The 18,591-nt window shown below is 52.3% G+C and overlaps 1 protein-coding gene across 1 annotated transcript in view; it reads right to left on the bottom strand.

Moving 5' to 3' along the window:
* LOC132365114 (uncharacterized) overlaps window positions 1-18,205 on the bottom strand; it is a 34,975-nt gene extending 16,770 nt beyond the window's left edge. The window contains 7 exon segments of the mRNA XM_059921811.1: window positions 1,670-1,792; window positions 3,281-3,383; window positions 3,743-4,215; window positions 8,749-9,366; window positions 15,331-15,415; window positions 17,793-17,990; window positions 17,993-18,205. Coding sequence (XP_059777794.1) covers window positions 1,670-1,792; window positions 3,281-3,383; window positions 3,743-4,215; window positions 8,749-9,366; window positions 15,331-15,415; window positions 17,793-17,990; window positions 17,993-18,205 — 1,813 coding nt within the window.
* Window positions 18,206-18,591: the final 386 nt, after the last annotated feature.

The raw sequence follows: 18,591 nt of genomic DNA, 5'->3' as shown, positions 1-18,591 counted from the left end.
GAGAAGCAGACATACAGTGTAGGCTTAGGGTGTACACCCTCTGCCTGCGCTGTCTCTGCATTTTTTCCCTCCTGTCCCAGAGCCTGGGCAAAGGGCCCCTCAACATCTGCACACCTCCGCAGGCTCTGGACCTGATGTCTCTGCATTGCTTTTGTTTTTCCCGTAGCAGGACTTGGCCCTAAGTTATCAGTTAGTGTAGTGTGCATGTATTTAAAAAAAAAAAGTTAGATTTTATCTCTTTAGAAACGGTTTGAAACTAACGGGGCAGAGGGAGTTTGACAGAGAGGAGAACAAATCGCTGACAAAGAACCTTTTACGTTTCATCAGCGTTGTTAGGACGACAAGCAGGAATGTCTCAGATAATAACTCCCACTTCAAAGATTTCTCAGCTCAATAGAAAGCGGACCATCCTTTTTATTCAACCACAAGGACTGGCACTAAAGAAGACTCCACTGTTTGATTTTTTTTCCACCGTGTTTATTTTTCCCCTATTCACTGGGGTACTTGGATAAAATAAACAACAAGACAATTAAGGGAACATGGACTTCTAACTTTCCTGCCATCTTCCCTATCCCCTTGGCCTTGGGCTCTTGAGTCTCTGCCCAGGGCCAGCGCAGGCCTGAGGGTTACCATACACCCCACCCTGCGGAGAAACAAGTTTGGGGGTCTGTGAGAAACTTCCGGGATAGAGAGGCAGAATGGGCTGGGCTGGGGGCCAGAGTGAAAATGTCCCAAAGGCACAGTCTGAACTCCCCAGACTCATCCAGGGTGGCTCCTTTCCTTCCTCCAAGTCCCATTGAAATTCAGGCCTCCAACATGCTCAAGATGCTGAGAGGCACTTGGCACAAAACCGAGCTGGGGATGCTCATTTGTTAAGCTTCTGAGCTCGTCCTAAAGTTATTTACTTCTGACCCTGGAGCCTCTTTAGGGCGCAGTCAAGATGCACGAGTCTGGCTCCTCCCTTTCCTGAAAGCTTCCCTGCTGCCAAAGCGCCCCGCCCCCGCCCCCATCGGAGTGCCAGGTGAACCCCTAAACGCTGGCGAGGCAGGTCCTAAGGAGGAAGTATATACTGGAGAGCACAGTGACAGTATTAAATGGCGTGAAAGCAAAGGTCAGCGCAAATGTATCTTAATAGAGTGTCTGCAGTGAAGTGTGCCGCCTTTGAAGCGGCCGCTCCCCGCGCGCATTTCCATGGCGAGCCTAACGCGGCATGCTGATGCACCGTCAAACTCACACTTTCAACCCCAAAACCCGACTCTTTGAACAACCCGAGCTTGATTAGACCTTTCTCCTTTTCTTTCCCCTCTTACAAACCATTTCCTCGCCTTTAGAAACTCGCCATCAAACCCAAATGCGCCCTCTGATCACCGCAGAAAGCAGAAACAAAGGGAGCTGAGCGGCGATTCAAGCGGCCCTTTTCTTCCCTCACATTATTATCCATTTTTATTATGATCGGGAACAAGTGCCCATTCGCGTGGGTTTTGTTTACCGGAAATTAAATGAAAATGATTTAGTCCGCGTCAAACAAAAATATATACTTGTATACACAAGAAAAAAGGCCTGTTAGACGTAAATATTATGTCCTTAATGAAAAGCCTGGACGGGCTCCAGGCTCGGCCTTTCAGGATTTCAGTGCGACTTGCCCATTGCCATAGAAATCCTAACTTACCATGAAGATGCACCGTGGCGAAGAAACATTGCTTTGTGCGCGGGCCCTTTGATGTCGCAGGCGCAAGATGCGGGCGCTCAGCTGCGCAGGGCGAGATTACCTTGCGAGCAACGCGGAGGACATCTGTAACAAGCAAATGAAAAATTAAAGGCGATTAGTGACCGACCACGCATTTTTATTTTATTTCATTATTTTGGATGGGGGTGGGAGGCAAAATGGGGCCTAGAAATAGAAGAGAAAGAAAGGAGTCCTCTTTGGAGAGGGGGAAATTTTTTAACATCTTCAGAAGAAGCAAGTTCCCCAGATGCCCTCTGCACCTTGGCGGTGGGGCGGGTGTTTCCCGATGGGAAAGAGTTGTTTGCTGCCGACCGCGGGCCCTTGGCTAGGAGGCCTCTGGGCCCTATTGTAGTGGCGGCAGGGCGGGAAGGGGATTGCAGACACCCTTCCACAAGGACGGATTCACTAAGGATGTATTTGGAAGATTCTGGTTTTTATTAGGAGTAATGAAAACAGTCCCTCTCCAGTTAGGACGTTATTTATCTGATGGAAGTGTGCGGCCACGGGGCAGGAGTGAGAATCTTCGAATGGTGTCTGAAGGGGAAAGAACAGAAGAAAATCCAGCAGAGTGGCAGAATCAGGGCTTGTTTGCTGGGCTCAGCTTTTTAAATTGAGCTCTTTGGGGGCTCCACCTAGGTAGGAGTACCACACCCCTACTTATCTCCAAATTCTCAGGGGAGTGGGATGGGTCTACCAAAACTTTCTCCCCCTCCGTTTTATTCACGTCCCCCCCCCCAACCCCAAATCTTAGCAAGAATTTGGAGCAGCACCATTCTCCCTGCAGAGGGTGACAGACTGGGAACCAGGCCCTGAATTTTTCCCCCCTTGGCAACAATTGCACAGACTTTTTCTCTTCCCTGCCTCCAACATCTGGTTCCTTTTCAGGGGATTTGGTACCCAGCATATCAAATACACATTCAATCTAGACCCATTGGGTGTTTGCCTTTAAAACATTTATTATTGCAGTTCATCTCTTGTTCCCTTCCCCCCGGCCTTTTTAAAACTAAGACCAACATTGTGTGATTTTTGACAAAGACCATCACAGAATTGATGTGATTCGTCCAGACACTGTAGCCTAAGCTGGATCCCTTTGCTGTGGAGGCCTGGCCTCAGTGACATCATTGGCCCATTCTGCACCCTCAATGCCAAGCACCCAAAAGATTCCACAGGCAGCTCCTCAACAATTGTGGGGTGTGAGGAGGGTGATTGGTCTGAGGAGGCCTCAGAGCATTGAATCCTAAAGCCCCTTTACAGCTCTTTTGTCTGTAATTCCTGTTGTTTGGACTCCCCTCTTACCCCGAGTATATAATGCATACAGAGCAGACAGACAGGCAGACAGATGTCTCTGTGTGCTTGGGCCAGTCTCTGGGGGAGGGGCATAAAATCCCTAGGGAAGATGCTGAACCTCCCCTCTCTTCCCTATCATCTCCTTTATAGAAGCAGTTGGAAAATTTTGCATCTGGGATTTAAATAGCTGGGGGAGGGGAAGTGTAGGGAGGCAAAAGAGGAAGGAAAGAGGACGGAAGACAACGGCTCAGGAATTCCCTCTGCCACCTTCCCGCCACAGGAACTTCCGAGGAGGCTCCGACTGGGAGCTGGGAACGGAGTAGGGGTGGCCGTCGGGGCGGCCCAGGCCTCGAGGAAAACATTTCCCATTCTGTGAACCACACAGGGACTTTGTGGTGTTACTTTTGCCGACTGCAGTTGCCAAGATTGCACAGAAACTCTCCTAATATGTTTTCTTGTTTACCTTCTGCCTGTCTCTTTTATTTTCTTTACCCCAACCCTGGTTTCAAGCTACCCAGTTATGAGGGCGTCTCGGGGTGGGGGTGGTGGGTGGGTGCTGGATGTGACTGTAGAATCCGCATGGGTACCATATTGATATTTTAAGACAATGGACATTATATCAGCATATTCATTGAGCTCTAACAACTATTAGTGGTGACCTTCCTCCCTTCCTGCCTTCCCTGCTTCCTTCCTCACTCTCTCTTCAAGCCTCAATAACCCGGCCTAGACCTGGCAGTCAGGGTACGCGGAAGCAGCAACCACAGCAGCAACCCTGGTACCGAAGGCGGCGGCGGCGGCGGCGGCGGCGGGGCCAGGTGGCGGCGCGGGGCTTGGGGACGCAGCGGGGGCAGCGGGGGCGGGGCCCGCGCCCTGACACACGTACCATTCGCTCAGGTCGGCGCTACGCGCCGCCACCGCCGCCGAGGAGGCCACCGGGGGCTCGCGGCCGAAGTCCGACGAGGGCGACACGAGGGCAGACGGTGTGGCCGAGTCGTAGCCAGAGCTGGGCGGCGGCGGCGAGCGCCCGTGCACCTTCATGTGCTTACGCAGCGAGCTGGGGTGCGTGTAGCACTTGTCGCAGCCGCGCACTTTGCACGTGTAGGGCTTGTCACTCGTGTGCACGTGCGAGTGCTTCTTGCGGTCGCTGCTGTTGGCGAAGCGCCGCTCGCAGCCCTCGAACTCGCACCTGAACGGCTTCTCCCCTGGTGGAGGCAACGCAGAGACATTAGTGCGCGTGGGCTGTGGCCCCGGCTCGGCCTCACTACCCTACCCCAATTTCTCTGCCATTTTTGGGAAGAGAGCCACCAAAAAATTCAGAAACCTCTTTCCCTGGCGTCGCAAGCCTGGCACCCCCTTTCGCCGCTCAGAGCGCGCCCCCTGAGCTCCCTCCTGCACGCCTCCCCCCCTCCCCTTCTCCCGCCGGGACCTGGGGGAGGGGACGGAGCAGGAGCAACAAAGACTCCATCTTAGTCGAGTTTCCTTCCTGGAAAATCCTGATCCACTCCGATTGTTTTCCTCCAGATTTTCTCCACCTGGAGCCAGAAGCACCTTTGCCCGGAGAATAGAGTTGACTGAGGAGCTCGCATCTGCTCAAAATTGCTGTTCCAGCCAAATGTCTTTGCTCCCCACTCCCCGCCCAGCGGTCCACCCCAAACACATCCTGGCCCAAATTGTTTCTTAAAGTAGGTTTTGTGCAAACGCCAAAGCGATGGAATAATTTAAGGATGCGCAGCCGATGCACACGGCATGTGTATAACGTGGATTCGTGCTGCAGGGAAAGGTACTCCGAGCAATTCACTTCAGACGCGATTTTTACGGGGAATGGAGCCCCTCCCCCTTCCCTTCTACCCCCTGAGGGCAAACATTTCGTAGCATTCTTCAAATCTTGCCTAAACCATCCGGGATCCCTCCAGATACTCGCGCCGGCAATAATGTTTTATTACGCTGCTCCAGCGGCTTCCCGGAGACTCCGCCGCGGAGAGCCTGCTCTCCCAGTCCGAGCTGACTGTGAGAGGTCGAGCGGCCTCCCTAGACCACCCATGGCCCACGGTCCGGCCTCCCCAGCCTGAGCCGAGAAACCGGCAAGGCAGGTTCTGCCCGGGCCAAGAGGGATCCGGGGCCATTCCCGCGATCGCACCCGTGGTCGCGGTGGCTTCAGGATGAGCGCAGCTGCTGCGATCAGGCGAGGCCTGGCTCCGCGGACCGGAGGGCAAGCGGGCAGCCGGGGTAGGCCCGGGAGGGGCTCTGATCAGTGGTGTGATGCCCTGTAGAGCCGCGGGAAGGCGCGAGCGCGCGCTAGGGTGGAAATATTGGCCGAGGACAGAGTCCCAATCCGGGAGCTCACCGCCGGCTGGATTTGCTAGCGTGTGGGGGAGGAAAGGACCCCAAGAACCCGGAAGCCCAGGTTCCTCTGGAGCTGCAGATGCTAAAGGAAGGAGAGAAAGAAATGTCCGGGAGCTGCAACAAATGGATGCTGCCGGGCGCCCTGGGTTGAGGGAGAGACTACCAAGCGTCTGGCGAAGGAGGGAGAGATGCCCGGCTGGTGGAATGTTGCCTTTGTGGTTGCTTCTCCCGCCGCTTCCAGGAAAGATGGGTGCTTTGGGGCAGGTTTGAATAAACAAAGCCCCTACTCCCGAGTCCTGTTGAGGCTTAGGCAGAGTCAGAGGTTTACGCACAACCCTCGCCTCCACACGGCAGCGGGTTAGAAGCCCAGGGCTCCTGCACTGCGCGGCCGCTGCGTCCTCCCGCTGCAGGAGTATTGTTAGTACAGTGGAACACTGGACAGTGCTGGCATCTGCCGTTTCTCGGCACACCGGTACAGTTTTATTTAGAAAAATAGAAAGATGCAGAATAAACCCTATGTCCCTATGTGCCCCTCGTTTTCTCCCCTCATCCCTGTTAGCATCTGCAAAACTAAAACTTTTCTTCCTCCCTTCCTTCTGTCTTTTCTTTCTAAAATCACTTACAAGAACCATGTAATTCAGGACCTGCAAAAAGAAAGCAAGATCTGCTAAGACAACAGAGGAGAAATAGAATTTGAGGTTGATTGCCACCCCCCAAGTATTCCCCCCCACACACACACACTTATCCCATCTTGTGACCGACCGCCTTGTTGGACATTCATGTAAAACAGAAACAATGATTTTGTCCCAGACGAGGTACTGAGGCGAAAAAAGCAGGGCACTGAAGGTGATATGGGCAGCCTGGAAGTTCCAAGGCCCCTGGGAGGCCAGGTGAGGCCGCGCCCCCGCGCCCTCCCGGCCTCTCCCCAGCAGCAGGAGGAGCCCCGGACTCCTCGCCTAACTCTGCACACCCCCCCGCCCCACCCAACACGCAGCCTCCCGCCCTCTCCCTCCCACCAGATCTGGGCGCTGAGCCCTAGGTGGGGGGGTGGATGGATGTGGAGAAGCAGGGTTGGGCCGGGACCCCGCAGCCCGCCCTGAGTAGCCTGGGCCTGAGGCTGAGTCCTGCAAGGCCCGGGGTCTCCTCCTAGAGCCTCAGCAGCCGCGAGAGGTCTCTGCCCCGGTCCGGCACCAGGCCCGCCCGACAAAGTTGGCAGTGGCGGGGCGGTTCGACTCGCGCCATTTTCTCGCACTTGTGGCTGGGCCGGGCTGCGCGAGCATTCCGCCCCGGCGCGGTCTCTTCTCCTCTGCCTCGGATCCCAGCCCTCCCTCCCTCTACCGACTGCCTGGGAGAGTGGGGCGAGCCCCCAACACAGGGGTCCCGGGATGGGCGGCGGGCCCGCGTCTCCCTCGCGGCGGCACCATTGTTCCGGGATTTCTGTGACCGCCGCAAAGCGAAAGCTTTCGGAGTGGGATCGGAGCCGCTGCCTCCGAAGCCAGGCCCGGGAGTCAGATCCCGGAAAATCTCAACTCCTGAGAAAGCAGCCTATTCGCCACTTCCGCGACTCGAGGAAATGAAACGCCATTAATATTTGAAAAGGCAATTATTTTCCTGTTGAATCGAGAACCGTCTTCATGAATAATTTGTAGTGAGGTCTATTGCCATTTGAGAAACATTTTGTTGTTGTTGTTGTTGTTTTCTCCTCTTTTCATTACTTAGGAGGAGGGTTTGAGGGAAACGCCAGAGCAGGAGAGGCTCTGTAGATTTTTTTTTTTTTTAACTCCGGTGATACTGAATCAGGTTTGCCAGTGGAAAGGGAAAGGATGCACTTAGAATTCTGTTCTGAATAGACGCAAACCTGAGCCAGCTCGGGCGCACTGAACTTGATTCTCTGCTGTAGGTCGATTGCACTGAGAATTTAACCATTTTCTGCTTCACGGACTTCAAACAGTAGGCCGGCAAAGAGCAGTAAAAGTTTGTTTAAAACCCCCCTGTCATTAAAAATGAGTTCCTACTCTGGCTCAGGACTTCGAGTCTACCTTCGTGGTGCGGGCCGCCAGCTCAATGAATAGGGAGCCTGAGGGCGGCGATCTGGGTCTCACTTCTCTCCTTCTTCCCCTGGATAAAAATCGGAGGGAGGGAGGAGTGGGGGGACAAATGCTTGCGAGAGGTTGGGGGGGGGATCCCGGAAACAGCTCAGAAAAACTATACATTTCCGAAATAAAGTAGGAGACTTAAAAGTGGACTTTAATCTGGCCTCCGAGTGTGCCAATCTCCTGGCCAGGGACCTTCCCCAAGACTGCAGGGTTTGGGGGGAGAAGGTGGGATTTAGCAAGCTTCTTTCCCGTGTAGTGCCAACCTGGGTGAGTTCTTTGACTCTAATAATTGCTGATGTTTTCACCAAGAATAGAGGTGCATAAGGCAGAGTGCCAGGGAGTAGAAGTGGGGCACCAAGCTGGAACTTATTTCATCCTCTCTGTCTCTCCCATCGGTCCCCTTCTCCCGCACCCAAAATGGAAGAGGGGAGATGTTGACTTCTTAAACTTTGAGGAAGTGAGGGCAAGAAAACCCTAGCTAAGAAGAGTACAAACATCCGGCTGCTAAACTAATTAATGTAACTTCACAGGCTGTTCTGGGAAGTGTGAAAACTTTCTCCTTGCAATTGCATTAATTAGAGATGCTTCTGGCCAGAGGAGTTCAACTTCGCAGGCTTTTGAGAGGGCTCATTTTCTTTCTGTTAACTAGAACTAACAGATGTGGTTGACACATGTCCCCATTTCACTTAACAGCTCAGTAAATGACATTTAAGGTGAATGAGTCTCCTTGGGTCTCTGCTAAAGCAAAAGGGAGGGTTTGTGAAACGTCCCGAGTGTGGGTCACCAAGGCTCCAAAACAGGGGCAAAATTAGCCCATGAGACCCTCAAATACTAAAGAAGTCACTAAGGGCCTGGTGCACTCTCACTTCAAGTGGCAGTCAGGTTGTCAGGCTGACTATTGGAAGAGTGCACCTCACACAATTCCAAAGGGACAGGGAAAAATTAAATTGTTCCTATGTCTTTACAACTTTGGGGAACAGTGCCCTTTAAAATACCTTAAAATCAAACTCCGTTAAGCAGGGACCACACATTTGCACACACAGAAACCCGAGCATCCCCTTCACAACCCCCAGAGCAGAAATCTCATACTATCCTTCCCACACACAGCCTCAGGAAACTTCTGTGATTCTAATTGAAGGGCATAATTAATATTTTATGAACTTGGCTCATGGAAACACCAAAATATCCCCCCTCTCCGCCCAGGTGGAACTTGAGGAAATCCAGCTCCGAGGGCCCGGAAGAGGCCCCCTGCCTCCCCAGAGGGTCCGAACGAGACAGACAGTGGCGAATACTGACCTGTGTGAGTTCTTTTGTGTATTTTGAGATTTTCTGATCTAGCAAAGACTTTCCCACACCCCGGGAAAGGACAAGGGAAGGGCTTCTCGCCCGTGTGCACGCGGATGTGATTTACAAGTTTGTATTTGGCTTTAAAGGGCTTGCCCTGGCGCGGACACTCCTCCCAGAAGCAGATGTGGTTACTCTGCTCAGGGCCTCCGACGTGCTCCACGGTGACGTGCGTGACCAGCTCGTGCATGTTGCTGAAAGTTTTGGAGCAGAGGCGCGGGGGTGCGGGGCCGTCGGCCGCCAGCCACTTGCAGATGAGCTCCTGTTTGATGGGCTGGCGCATGTAGCGGAAGAAGGCGCCGGGACCGTGGGGTGCGGCGAGGTTCATGGTCAGGTTCATGCCCCCGTAGTTGTGCAGGGCTGCGGCAGCTGCCAGGGCGTCGCTGCGGGCCACAGGTCCCGGCGGGAAGGGTTCGGGCCGTGCGTACATGTCTCCGGGGAGCCCCAGACGCAGGAGTCCGTTCAAAGTGCAGCTAGGGGAGACCTGGGGAGGCTGCTCGTGAAAGCCCGGTAACACCGAGGGGCTGGAGGCGGCAGCGAGCTGGGGGCCATGGTGTCCGGAGCTGCTACCTGTTGTTGAGACAAATAGCGCGAGTGAGAACGGGTGGCGAGGGCTGAGCGTCCTACCCGGCCCCAGGGGGCAGGCCCAGCCCAGCCACACCACGGCCTCGGCGGTCAACGCCGGCACCGAAAGCCAGACTGCGGCGGCAGCGATCCGGGTGGACAACGCGAGGCCAAGCGCCTCCACCGCGGTCCGGCTGGGTGGCTGTTCGATAGAGCCCCCTGTCGCTTCATGAGCAGGAGAGTGATGGTGGCGGCGGGGTGGGTGGAAGGGGCAGTGGGGTGCGCCATGCTGAGGCTGTGGGTTGCTGGGTGTCCCTGGGCTCTGCTCCAAAGGGGTCCGACTGGCGCTCCGAGCGCGCTTTGGCGGCCAACTCCCCCGGGCCCTCGGGGCCGCGGAGCCCTGCGGGGGAGTGGAGGTGGGGGAAGCGGTGATGTTGTAGGTGGTGGTGGTGCCCAAGAGCTCCGGCCATATGTACGAATTTCAGCGCCCAGCTCGGCTGGGAGAGGGAGGCCTGCTGCATCCCGGCCGGGACTCCCCGGAGCTCCTTAGGTCGGGGCGCTCACGCCACCGTCACCTGACAGCGGGGAGGGGTAAGAACAGCCATAGACAACTTCTGCAAAGTTCCCCCCCATCAAGTTTTGGGTTGTGACTTTTTTTTCTCCCTCTCTATCAGTCTTTAATGCCTACTTGAAATCCTGTACACTACAGAGGCAGCAGCGGGGCGCGTGAGGAAGTGAATAGAGATTCGGGGCCGTGGCCCGGGCCCGCCGAGAGGAACAATCGCCTAGGTCGCCCATTGGCCCGCGTCCCGGTCCGACGTCAGCGATGACAGGTCCCTCAGCACGGGGACACACACACACTCACACACACACACACACACACACACGCAGAGTCACAACTGCTCCCGCTCCCCTCCCCACCCCCCAGCTCGCGCTTCTACTGCACATGCGCTCTGACCCGGGCACGGATTCTTTTCTCTACTCGTGAGCCCCCTCCCCCTTCTCTCCCCGAAAGCTGGGCAGATCTGCTCTGCCTCGCCGCTCTTGGAAGTGAGCGGGGCTGGGTTATGCCTCCATTCCCCACGGCTTTGGGGAGGGGGCGTTGCGCTGCACGTAATGTCCTTCCGGGCAGACGGGACCCCCCAGCCCTGCCGGGCCGATGGGCAGCACCCGGAGCGCGGGGCTGCGGCCTGCTTCGGCAGCTTGTCCCGGGAGTCGGGAGGAGGCGAGGGCCGGGATCCAGGGAGGAAAGGCGGCTGCAGACTAGGAGGCCGGGAGCGGGGCAGATCCTAGGCTAACAGCCCTTGCGCCTAATTTTGTTTTCTCGCTTTTCCAAATTTTCTCGCGTCGCTCAGCTTTCTCGCTCTCGCTCTTTCTCTAGCTCTCGCTCTCAGTTCCACGAACCCCCTGACCACACTTCGCCTTCCTACTTGGATCCTTTCTTCTCCCCTCCCCCTCTGTCTTCTCCCCACTCCATTCTTCCCACTTAGCCTTGCCGGCCCCTCCTCCCGGGTGCCTGGAGCGCCCAGAGACTGGCGGACCCAAGAATCTGGCCCTGAGCCGAGCCCCAGGACGGGGCCGGAGACGGTGATGACCTGGGAGAGGCTGGCTTCGAACCCACACCGCCCGCCCAAGAGGGCCTAAGAATTCTTCCCGCCGCAAATCACACCGACCCGCGGGCGACGGGCCAGAGAAATAAAGGCGAGGGGAGCGCAGCGAGGAGAAGCGGGTCCTCACCCCAGGTCTCTCTCCCACTGTCAAATTGCGGTCCTGAGCTCTGTACCCTGCCGCCGGGCGGAGCCTTTGGGAAAGGGAACTTAAGAATCGTTTCCACTTTTGAGCTCCCTCTGGCCACTTGTTGCCCGCGGCCGGAGTCTCTTGTCTCTACTCGCTTGCCTAGAGCCGAGGCCACCTTTCCCGGCCCAGGCTGTGAGAGCGACCTCGGGCCACGGCCTCCTCTCGCGGGATGCCCTCCCGGGCTGCGGGTTCCGCTCTCTTGGGGTGGGGATCGTCCGGTGGAAGAAACCTTCAGTTCTGGACCAGCCGAGTGTGGCATAAACAGGGGGGAGTGTCCTTTGTTTGTGCCGACCGGCTAGGGCCGGCTGCATCGCCCGGCGATTTAAAGTGCTGCTGGCCCTCAAGCCTGCGTTGCACTCAGTAGCCGAAAATGCCAACCTAAGTTCTCTCAGGGCTCCTGGGCAGCCATAGACAGCGCCCTCAAAGCAGTGAAAGCCTTGGGTTTTTAAGAGAAGTTTGACGGATTGAGCAAAAGACCCCGCTCCCCTAGCAGAGGTGAGAAGTTTGGACAGATTACAAGGAACTCTGATGAAGTTGATTGAGCTGCCCCAGCCATCTCCAGCACCCAGAACTATTCTTAAACATTTCCTGGTCAGTAAATAAGGGTTTCTTTTAAATTTTTAAAAATAATTAACTTATTTATAATGGTTGGCAGATTCTTTGAGCCTTTCTTCATTTAATGCATTGTTCCTGGCTCAGGGCCGCAATTTAGCGAGGGATTAACTTCCACAACAATTTTCCTCGGCTTTGACAAGTCCAGGTCTTTTTGCTCCTCCGGCGACCGGAAGAGCTTAAGCAAGCTACCAATAGATGCTGAGTTAGCATAAAAAAAAAAAAAAAAAAAAAGTTGAAGGAGAGCATTTGACAGCTGAAGCCCTTCTGCTCTGGAAACCAAGGGCTTCCACACAGCAGTGTTGAGACTAGACTTGGAGGATTTGTCTCCTTTCCTGGCTTTCACCCTCTCCCACACTCTCGCTTTCTGGGATTTATCCCCTTTGCCCACAGGTGCCTCCTCTCTGTTTTCCTGTCCTGTTTTCCCTTCCTCAAAGCGCTGGTTTCAAGGCTTCTCACCACACAGGTGTCTCTTGAATGATACAGTTGTCTAGGCAAACCCATGAAGGGTTCTGAAAACAACAAAAACCAAAACAAAAAACCAAACCAGTATATTCCTCTTTGGGACCCCTTGCCCAGCACTTTCTCCTAACCATTCATCAACACAGACCTTAGTCAGCTCCTCCTGCAGCACTGAGGCCTAAGTGCGGGGGCACTGATGCAGTAGTCCAACAGTGAAAATATTTTCTTTCCCATCCGAAAGTTGGCAATCTACAACCTACTGTTCAGGATGTTTGTCAAACTAACCATCTACTTTGGCTTCCATTAAAACTCTGATTTGCACAAAAACGAACCACTTAATATATACACCGTGACCACACCCGCATCAAAAGCTTTGAATAACAGTACAGAACAGGAGTATTCAAGTTGTTTTAGGTTGTGGACCCTTTTGAAACCTGGTGAAGCTAGTGAACTTTAATAATCCCGTGCCTTTTGCCCACACTCATAATAGAAGAAAGCTATAACATTCCATTAGAAGGTGGCGAAAATAAAGATGCATTTTTTCCCATCCAAATTCGTGGGACCCCCCCACCCCGAATTCTAAGCACTGATTCCACAGACTCCAGGGATAAGAAGCAGAGGTTATATACAATAGACTGTTACTGCACTACACAGTCTCTCTTGATAAGTTTACCCTTGAAAAGCTTTGAACATGTGTATGGCTTTTTGTGCCAACAGTGAAAGGGCAGATACATCTGATTCAGCCAAATTCACCGACAGTAACCTGGCCCCATGGAGCTCCTTCCCAGATGCAGACTTCTTTTGAAGCACTGAAAACATCTGGACCCATCCTGGGGAGATGCTTCTTGAATAGTCAGGGGTCAGTTGACCTAAGGTCACTAAGGTTGCCTAATCTTTGCAAGTGCCTTAGAGCCACGTGGTTCACACCTTGGTTGGCTGAACACAGCAATGGAACCAAGCATTCTCCCAGAGGGACATTTCCTCAGGGACAGAGATAGGGAGAAAAAAAAAGCCATTTTACTCACTAATATTTATAAACAGGGAACTTTGGGTGATTACATAAGGGTCTTCAAGGCGTATCTCTGAAATAAGCCCCAAAGCAGTATCCAGCTTATCACAGATGACAGATGGGGCACTGACGTCAGTGAGGCATATTTTAGTTTTCAGGGCCATTCCTTTGAGTCTTCCAGTGCCCAGGTAGCAAGGATTCCAGGTTTCATTGACTATTCATTGGGCAGGCTAAGTAGTGGTGTCCCTCAGTGGTGCTCAAAATTTTTCTTTCAAAAGTTATCTCACCACACTTACCCCCAATACCAAATGTTTGGCTGAACCATTCTATTCCTAACCATGCTGGGGGTTATGGCATTGTTGAGTCCACATTTCTGCTTGATTTGCAGAAAAAAAGAGACACATTTGGAGCTCAGAGATCTTCAGCAGAGTTTCAAGAACCACTGGGGGTTTTCATGGGGGCCTATTTGGAGCAAGTTCCACCACCAGACTCCAAACAACCCTCCAGACCTCAGAATCATGCCCTAAGCACCTTTGTTTACCTCAGCTGTGACAAAGCAACATCATAAACTAAAGTAATTTCCTAGTCCTGCTGTATAGAAATATATTTTGGTGGTCCTACCATCTGTTATAGCTCCTCACATCACTGGCTTAAGTGAGAGAATGTCTGACTTCCCTTCTTTGGAAAGAAAACAATGAGGGAGATTTCAGATCAATAGCTGGGATATTTTTTCCATTTTCATCTTTTCAACAATGCTAAATGATGATTATCTGTTGCAGCTTATGCCTGAGCCAGGATCTCAGAAGCTGAGGGCCACTGTACAAAGCCTGGCCAAGCACAAACCTTGTTGCATGAATATTGTGTATCTAGGTCTGCAGTCACTTGTTCAATCCTTTCTTCCCTGTTTCTGGTGAGGGTACCATCCAAAACAAGGGGGCAAATCCCTTCGTAGGCTACTCGCAGACAGAATTCAAGATTCCTACAGTGAGAGGTTGTCTCTAGTCTTGCGGGAGAAAAAAATAACAACTTAAGCCCCAGGAGCCTTCCACAGGTCCATGCCCACATTGTACAAAGGAGAAGGGATCTGTCAGGATTTTGAAGATAAAGGAAGATATTCCTCCCCTCTTCTATGGAAGTTTGGGCTTTAATCATCATTAATGGAAGTACGTATGAAAGAAAATATGCTTGGATAAAATTTAATTTCCCAGCAAACCATCATTTGACAAATGATTAGGAAACATTGTTAAAGGATCTTCCAGAACAGCACTGAGGAATTAAAACAACGGAATTTACATAATAACCACATCCCTCTAGGGAATTTGCCATCAAATCATCCCAAAATAATAGGAGAGAGTCATTTCCTAAGTTGTCCATTTAACTTTTATTAAGAAGGTTGCATTTCCTACCAACAAGGGAATACCTTGGAGGCAACCGTCAGCTGGTGGTGTAGTTGAAATGAGGGAAACTAGATGCCTGAAAGGGGAAACACCCAACCCTAAATCATATGCTTATTCTAAATGGAATATTAAATTAAATTCTTCACAATGAAGGTATTCCTGACAGAGCGGCTGTCAGTCACTCCCTGTTCAGACACCACATTGTGGGAACATCGTGGTTGCCACATTGCGGAAGGCTGGTGTCCCTGGTAAAGTTGATGCATATCATGTAAACCCCATCACCAAGATCAAAGTCTGCTCCTTTCATGGAAGCCAATACATGTCAAACCTCATTCCAATCAAATCGTCCGGAAATGAATTCAAGATGAATATGTCATAGAATAATGTGACAGTGGAACTGCAGAAGGTCAGGGGTGGTTGTTTCAATGAGAGAGTCGTCAAATATTAATTCTAGAACGTCCAGATGAGTAGACATTGAGGGGGCTTAGCTGGCTGCTGGTGGGATGTTGTGTCGCTGATTTGTGTGCAAATGCATCAAACACCAAGGTGTTGTTCTAAGTTTCATTGGAATTCAAGAAACACCCCCAAACTCACAACCAACATAACCAAAAGACCAAAAAAACATACGAAAATAACTTCCTACTTCAAAAATAACTTCCGCAAACCAATATTCAAAAGAGGATATTAACTTACTTGACTCTTTCAGGGCGTTTCGGTAAAGCCGCATTCGTTTCCTCATCACCAAAGAAGTCTTGTATCTCATTTTCTGACTTTGAGCCTGTTTGGGAAGAAAAGAGAGACAGTCACTAGTTAAACGATTTCCTACATGCTCGTATGGCAAGATTGTGTGGCCTGAATGTATGAGTGAAAGAAAGTGTTGGTCTGAAGACCTTTTCAGTGTTTTCTTTGACTATTTTCAAATTTGGAAGTGAAAGAAGAGAATTCTGCTGGGAACTACCCATATTTACTGCAAAATAATATGTCCTGGGTGATAAAAAAATATTAAAAATCATCACTTCCCAACTAGATTTTTATCCGTAACTTATTTGTGGATCTCCCTTACAGGTAGAGTTAAGCACACTTTCAGTCAGTCAGTGTTCAAACGTCTCTCACTCCAGAATTTAAACATTTTTATCTGAGAAGCCCCCATCATTTTAAGTTCATTAATTAATTGAGTTTAGTGAGAAGGAGGGCTGGGTGTCCTCTGGGAGGTTAGCAGGTTAAAAATTGAGTTGTAAGTGTTGGAACTGATAGGAGAGGAATTTCTTTGCAGGCATGTAGCTCCTGTTGTGCCCAAAGTGGTGTGGAATCCCTAACCCTCACATGGCTTCCGCCCCCTCACCCATCTGGAAGCCATCGCAGTTGGTTTTTGAAAGTGAATAATATAAAATTCATCAGATTGGGGTTGGGGGGGAGATTATTTCTATCAATTGGTCCTGGTTGTCCACATATTTTAGTTAAGCAGCTTAGAAATAACCCACCCCCACCCCCAAAATATTTGCATTCCTTATCAAATTCACTTTTTGGATAGAGCTACCCAGCCTTTGGTCATCTTAAAACCTTAAACTCATCTTGGGGACTTCTGCATCTGTCAGGCAAAGCTGAAAGCAGTGGAACAGCCAAACAGAGGCGATTCACCCAGCCCCAAACCTCAATTTGGCCTAGAAAGACAAACAGTCATTGAAAAGGTCTCAGGCTGGACAAACACAGCAAGCTCTCTGTCAATGAGGACGTCTGCCTGTCTTGACACTCCAGCCCACAGAACAAGCAGTTGTTTAACTTGTTGAACCACAGGCCAAATCCAAGTGGGCCTCTGCTATCTCAAAGACTTTCCAGTTCTCTATGCTCAAAGATCTCTTTCTCTCTCCCTCAACCCCCAACCCGGGCTTGAACTAGCTTAGGTATTTTCACCTTTCACTCTCCCTTCTTTTCTGGGTCCAAGCCTGAGGGGTGGAAGTAGGGGTTTAGACTCACCTTTTCCCAGAGGGTTTTATTTATTTTCGATTCTTTCTAACCAAAAAGCATCTGTCCCCAAAGGTAATAAGCTCCTTCCCGCACAAATCAGGAAAGAAAGAAAGCCCAACTTTGCATTCCTACAGAAGGGCAGCGTGCTGGGTGTCCTTGCTCTAAAATTTCCTCATGGCAGGATGTCTGGCACAGGAAAAGTCCTGGTTGGTTGGAACTAATAGAATTTACTTTTTTGCTTCAGAGGGAAATGGGTGTGAGTTTCCCTAAAGAACTCTGTCCACACCTACAATGCTGCTCGAGCCCTCCCTTTAAGAGGCCTGGGTCACTTCTATCCCCAGGTCCTGACAATCTTTTGTGCATTATAAACCCACAGGCATGCAAACAAATGTCTCAGAGGCTGGATTTCAGGCAGGCAACTGGGACCAACCTTAAACTGCTCCTGTAGCAGCTCCATCACCGGGCCTGTGCATGGAACCCGGGTAAATATCTTCTCCTTTGGTTCAAACTCTGACCCCACTTAGCAAGCCAGTCATCTCGCTGAAGGAGGGGTGAGAGAATCTAGGAGCAGTCCCTGGGCCCCTGGACCTGAGATCCTTGCCAACCCAGGGATATAAAAGCCCTGAAAATGCTCAGCTTGGTTTTCCCCGAATGATTGCTCCTGACTTGTCTCCTCACACCAGCTCTGGGCACTGAATCACCAGTCAGGAGCACAACCTGGAGACTTATTGGAATCTGCCTTCTTTCCCTTGAGACAAGAAAAGTGTGCCAATGAGCTTCAGTAATTGATCGTGCTGGGGGAGAGCTGTGAAAGTGGGCCAGTGGGTACAGGCAAAAGGCATCATTTTTCTTTTGGGGGAACACCAAGCTTGCACATTGTGGGGTCGCCCTAACAGGCGCAGGCCTGCCCAAGGTCAGAGGTCATCTTCAGCCTGCTTCCCAAGCCAGCGACTTCAGTCCCCGAGACTTCCCCGCTGCTCCACACTGATTAACCCGCAGGAGCGCCGGCAAAGGCATGCCCGCCTCTCGGCCACAGCTCAGCCGGCGGGGCGGGTGCAGAGCAGGGGCCCGGCAGGCTGTCTGGGAGCTCCCTGGCTAAAGGCAAAACGGCTCCGGCCTCTGCCCGTGGCCTGCTGTCGCCAGCTGCACCCGGAACCTCCCTGACTCCCCTTCATCGGGCCCTCAAACACCAGGAATTTGGGCTTTGAGGCTGGGTTGTGCAACGGCCTTTTCTCATTCTTCTGTTCCCTAGAGGGAAAAGCTGAGGTTCCTCCAGCTGGGGGCTGAAGACTGGGCGACCTCCGTGTGCCCAGAATAGAATCTGCGTTAGTGGGTCGCTTGAAGTACCAGCCTGGACATTTAACCGTCCCTTTGAACCCCCCCCCCCCCACAAAACTGCCGGCGGCCAGACAGAGGAAGGGAACATGGTGCCTCTTCGCAGGCCGCTCTGAGGCCAATGCTGTCGGAAAAGGGGTAGAAATATGACCTTGCGATCCAAAGGGAGTTTCCTGCAGACGGTGCAGGCCAAGTTGCAGCCCCTCCAACGCCCCTTCTCCATTCCGAAGACCTCGCTGGCTCCCAGATGTCCCCATGGACCATTCATCAACCCCAAACTTTCCCTTTGGGGCAGTTCTAGCTTTCTTTCACAGCCTGACTCTGTTCCCGCCCCACTTGTCCCTAATTTCCAGGGCCTCTATGTGTCTAGGGTAGTGGCCAGAATCCCAGGTAGCTACGGCCTTCTCCTTTGAGAGCTAGTCATAGCCCTCGTTCGCATCCCGGAGAAAGAAAGTCAAGTCCCAAACCCACAGCCCGCCGCGCGCAGAGAGCGGATCCCGGCGGTCAGTGTCCTGAGGCAGGACCAGACTGCACGAAGGCGAGGATGCGGGCCCCGCAGCTGACCCAGCCGGCATCCCCCGTCAGGTTGCGGTGGAGAAGCTCCATCATCTTGCTGCCAGCCGGGGTAACTTGGCTCCTTTGACCCTGGAGAGG

The sequence above is a fragment of the Balaenoptera ricei genome, chromosome 4 (assembly GCF_028023285.1).
Source record: "Balaenoptera ricei isolate mBalRic1 chromosome 4, mBalRic1.hap2, whole genome shotgun sequence".
Lineage (NCBI taxonomy): Eukaryota > Metazoa > Chordata > Mammalia > Artiodactyla > Balaenopteridae > Balaenoptera > Balaenoptera ricei.
The sequence above is the reverse complement of the archived record's forward strand: the minus strand, read 5'-3'. Positions and strand labels throughout refer to the sequence as shown.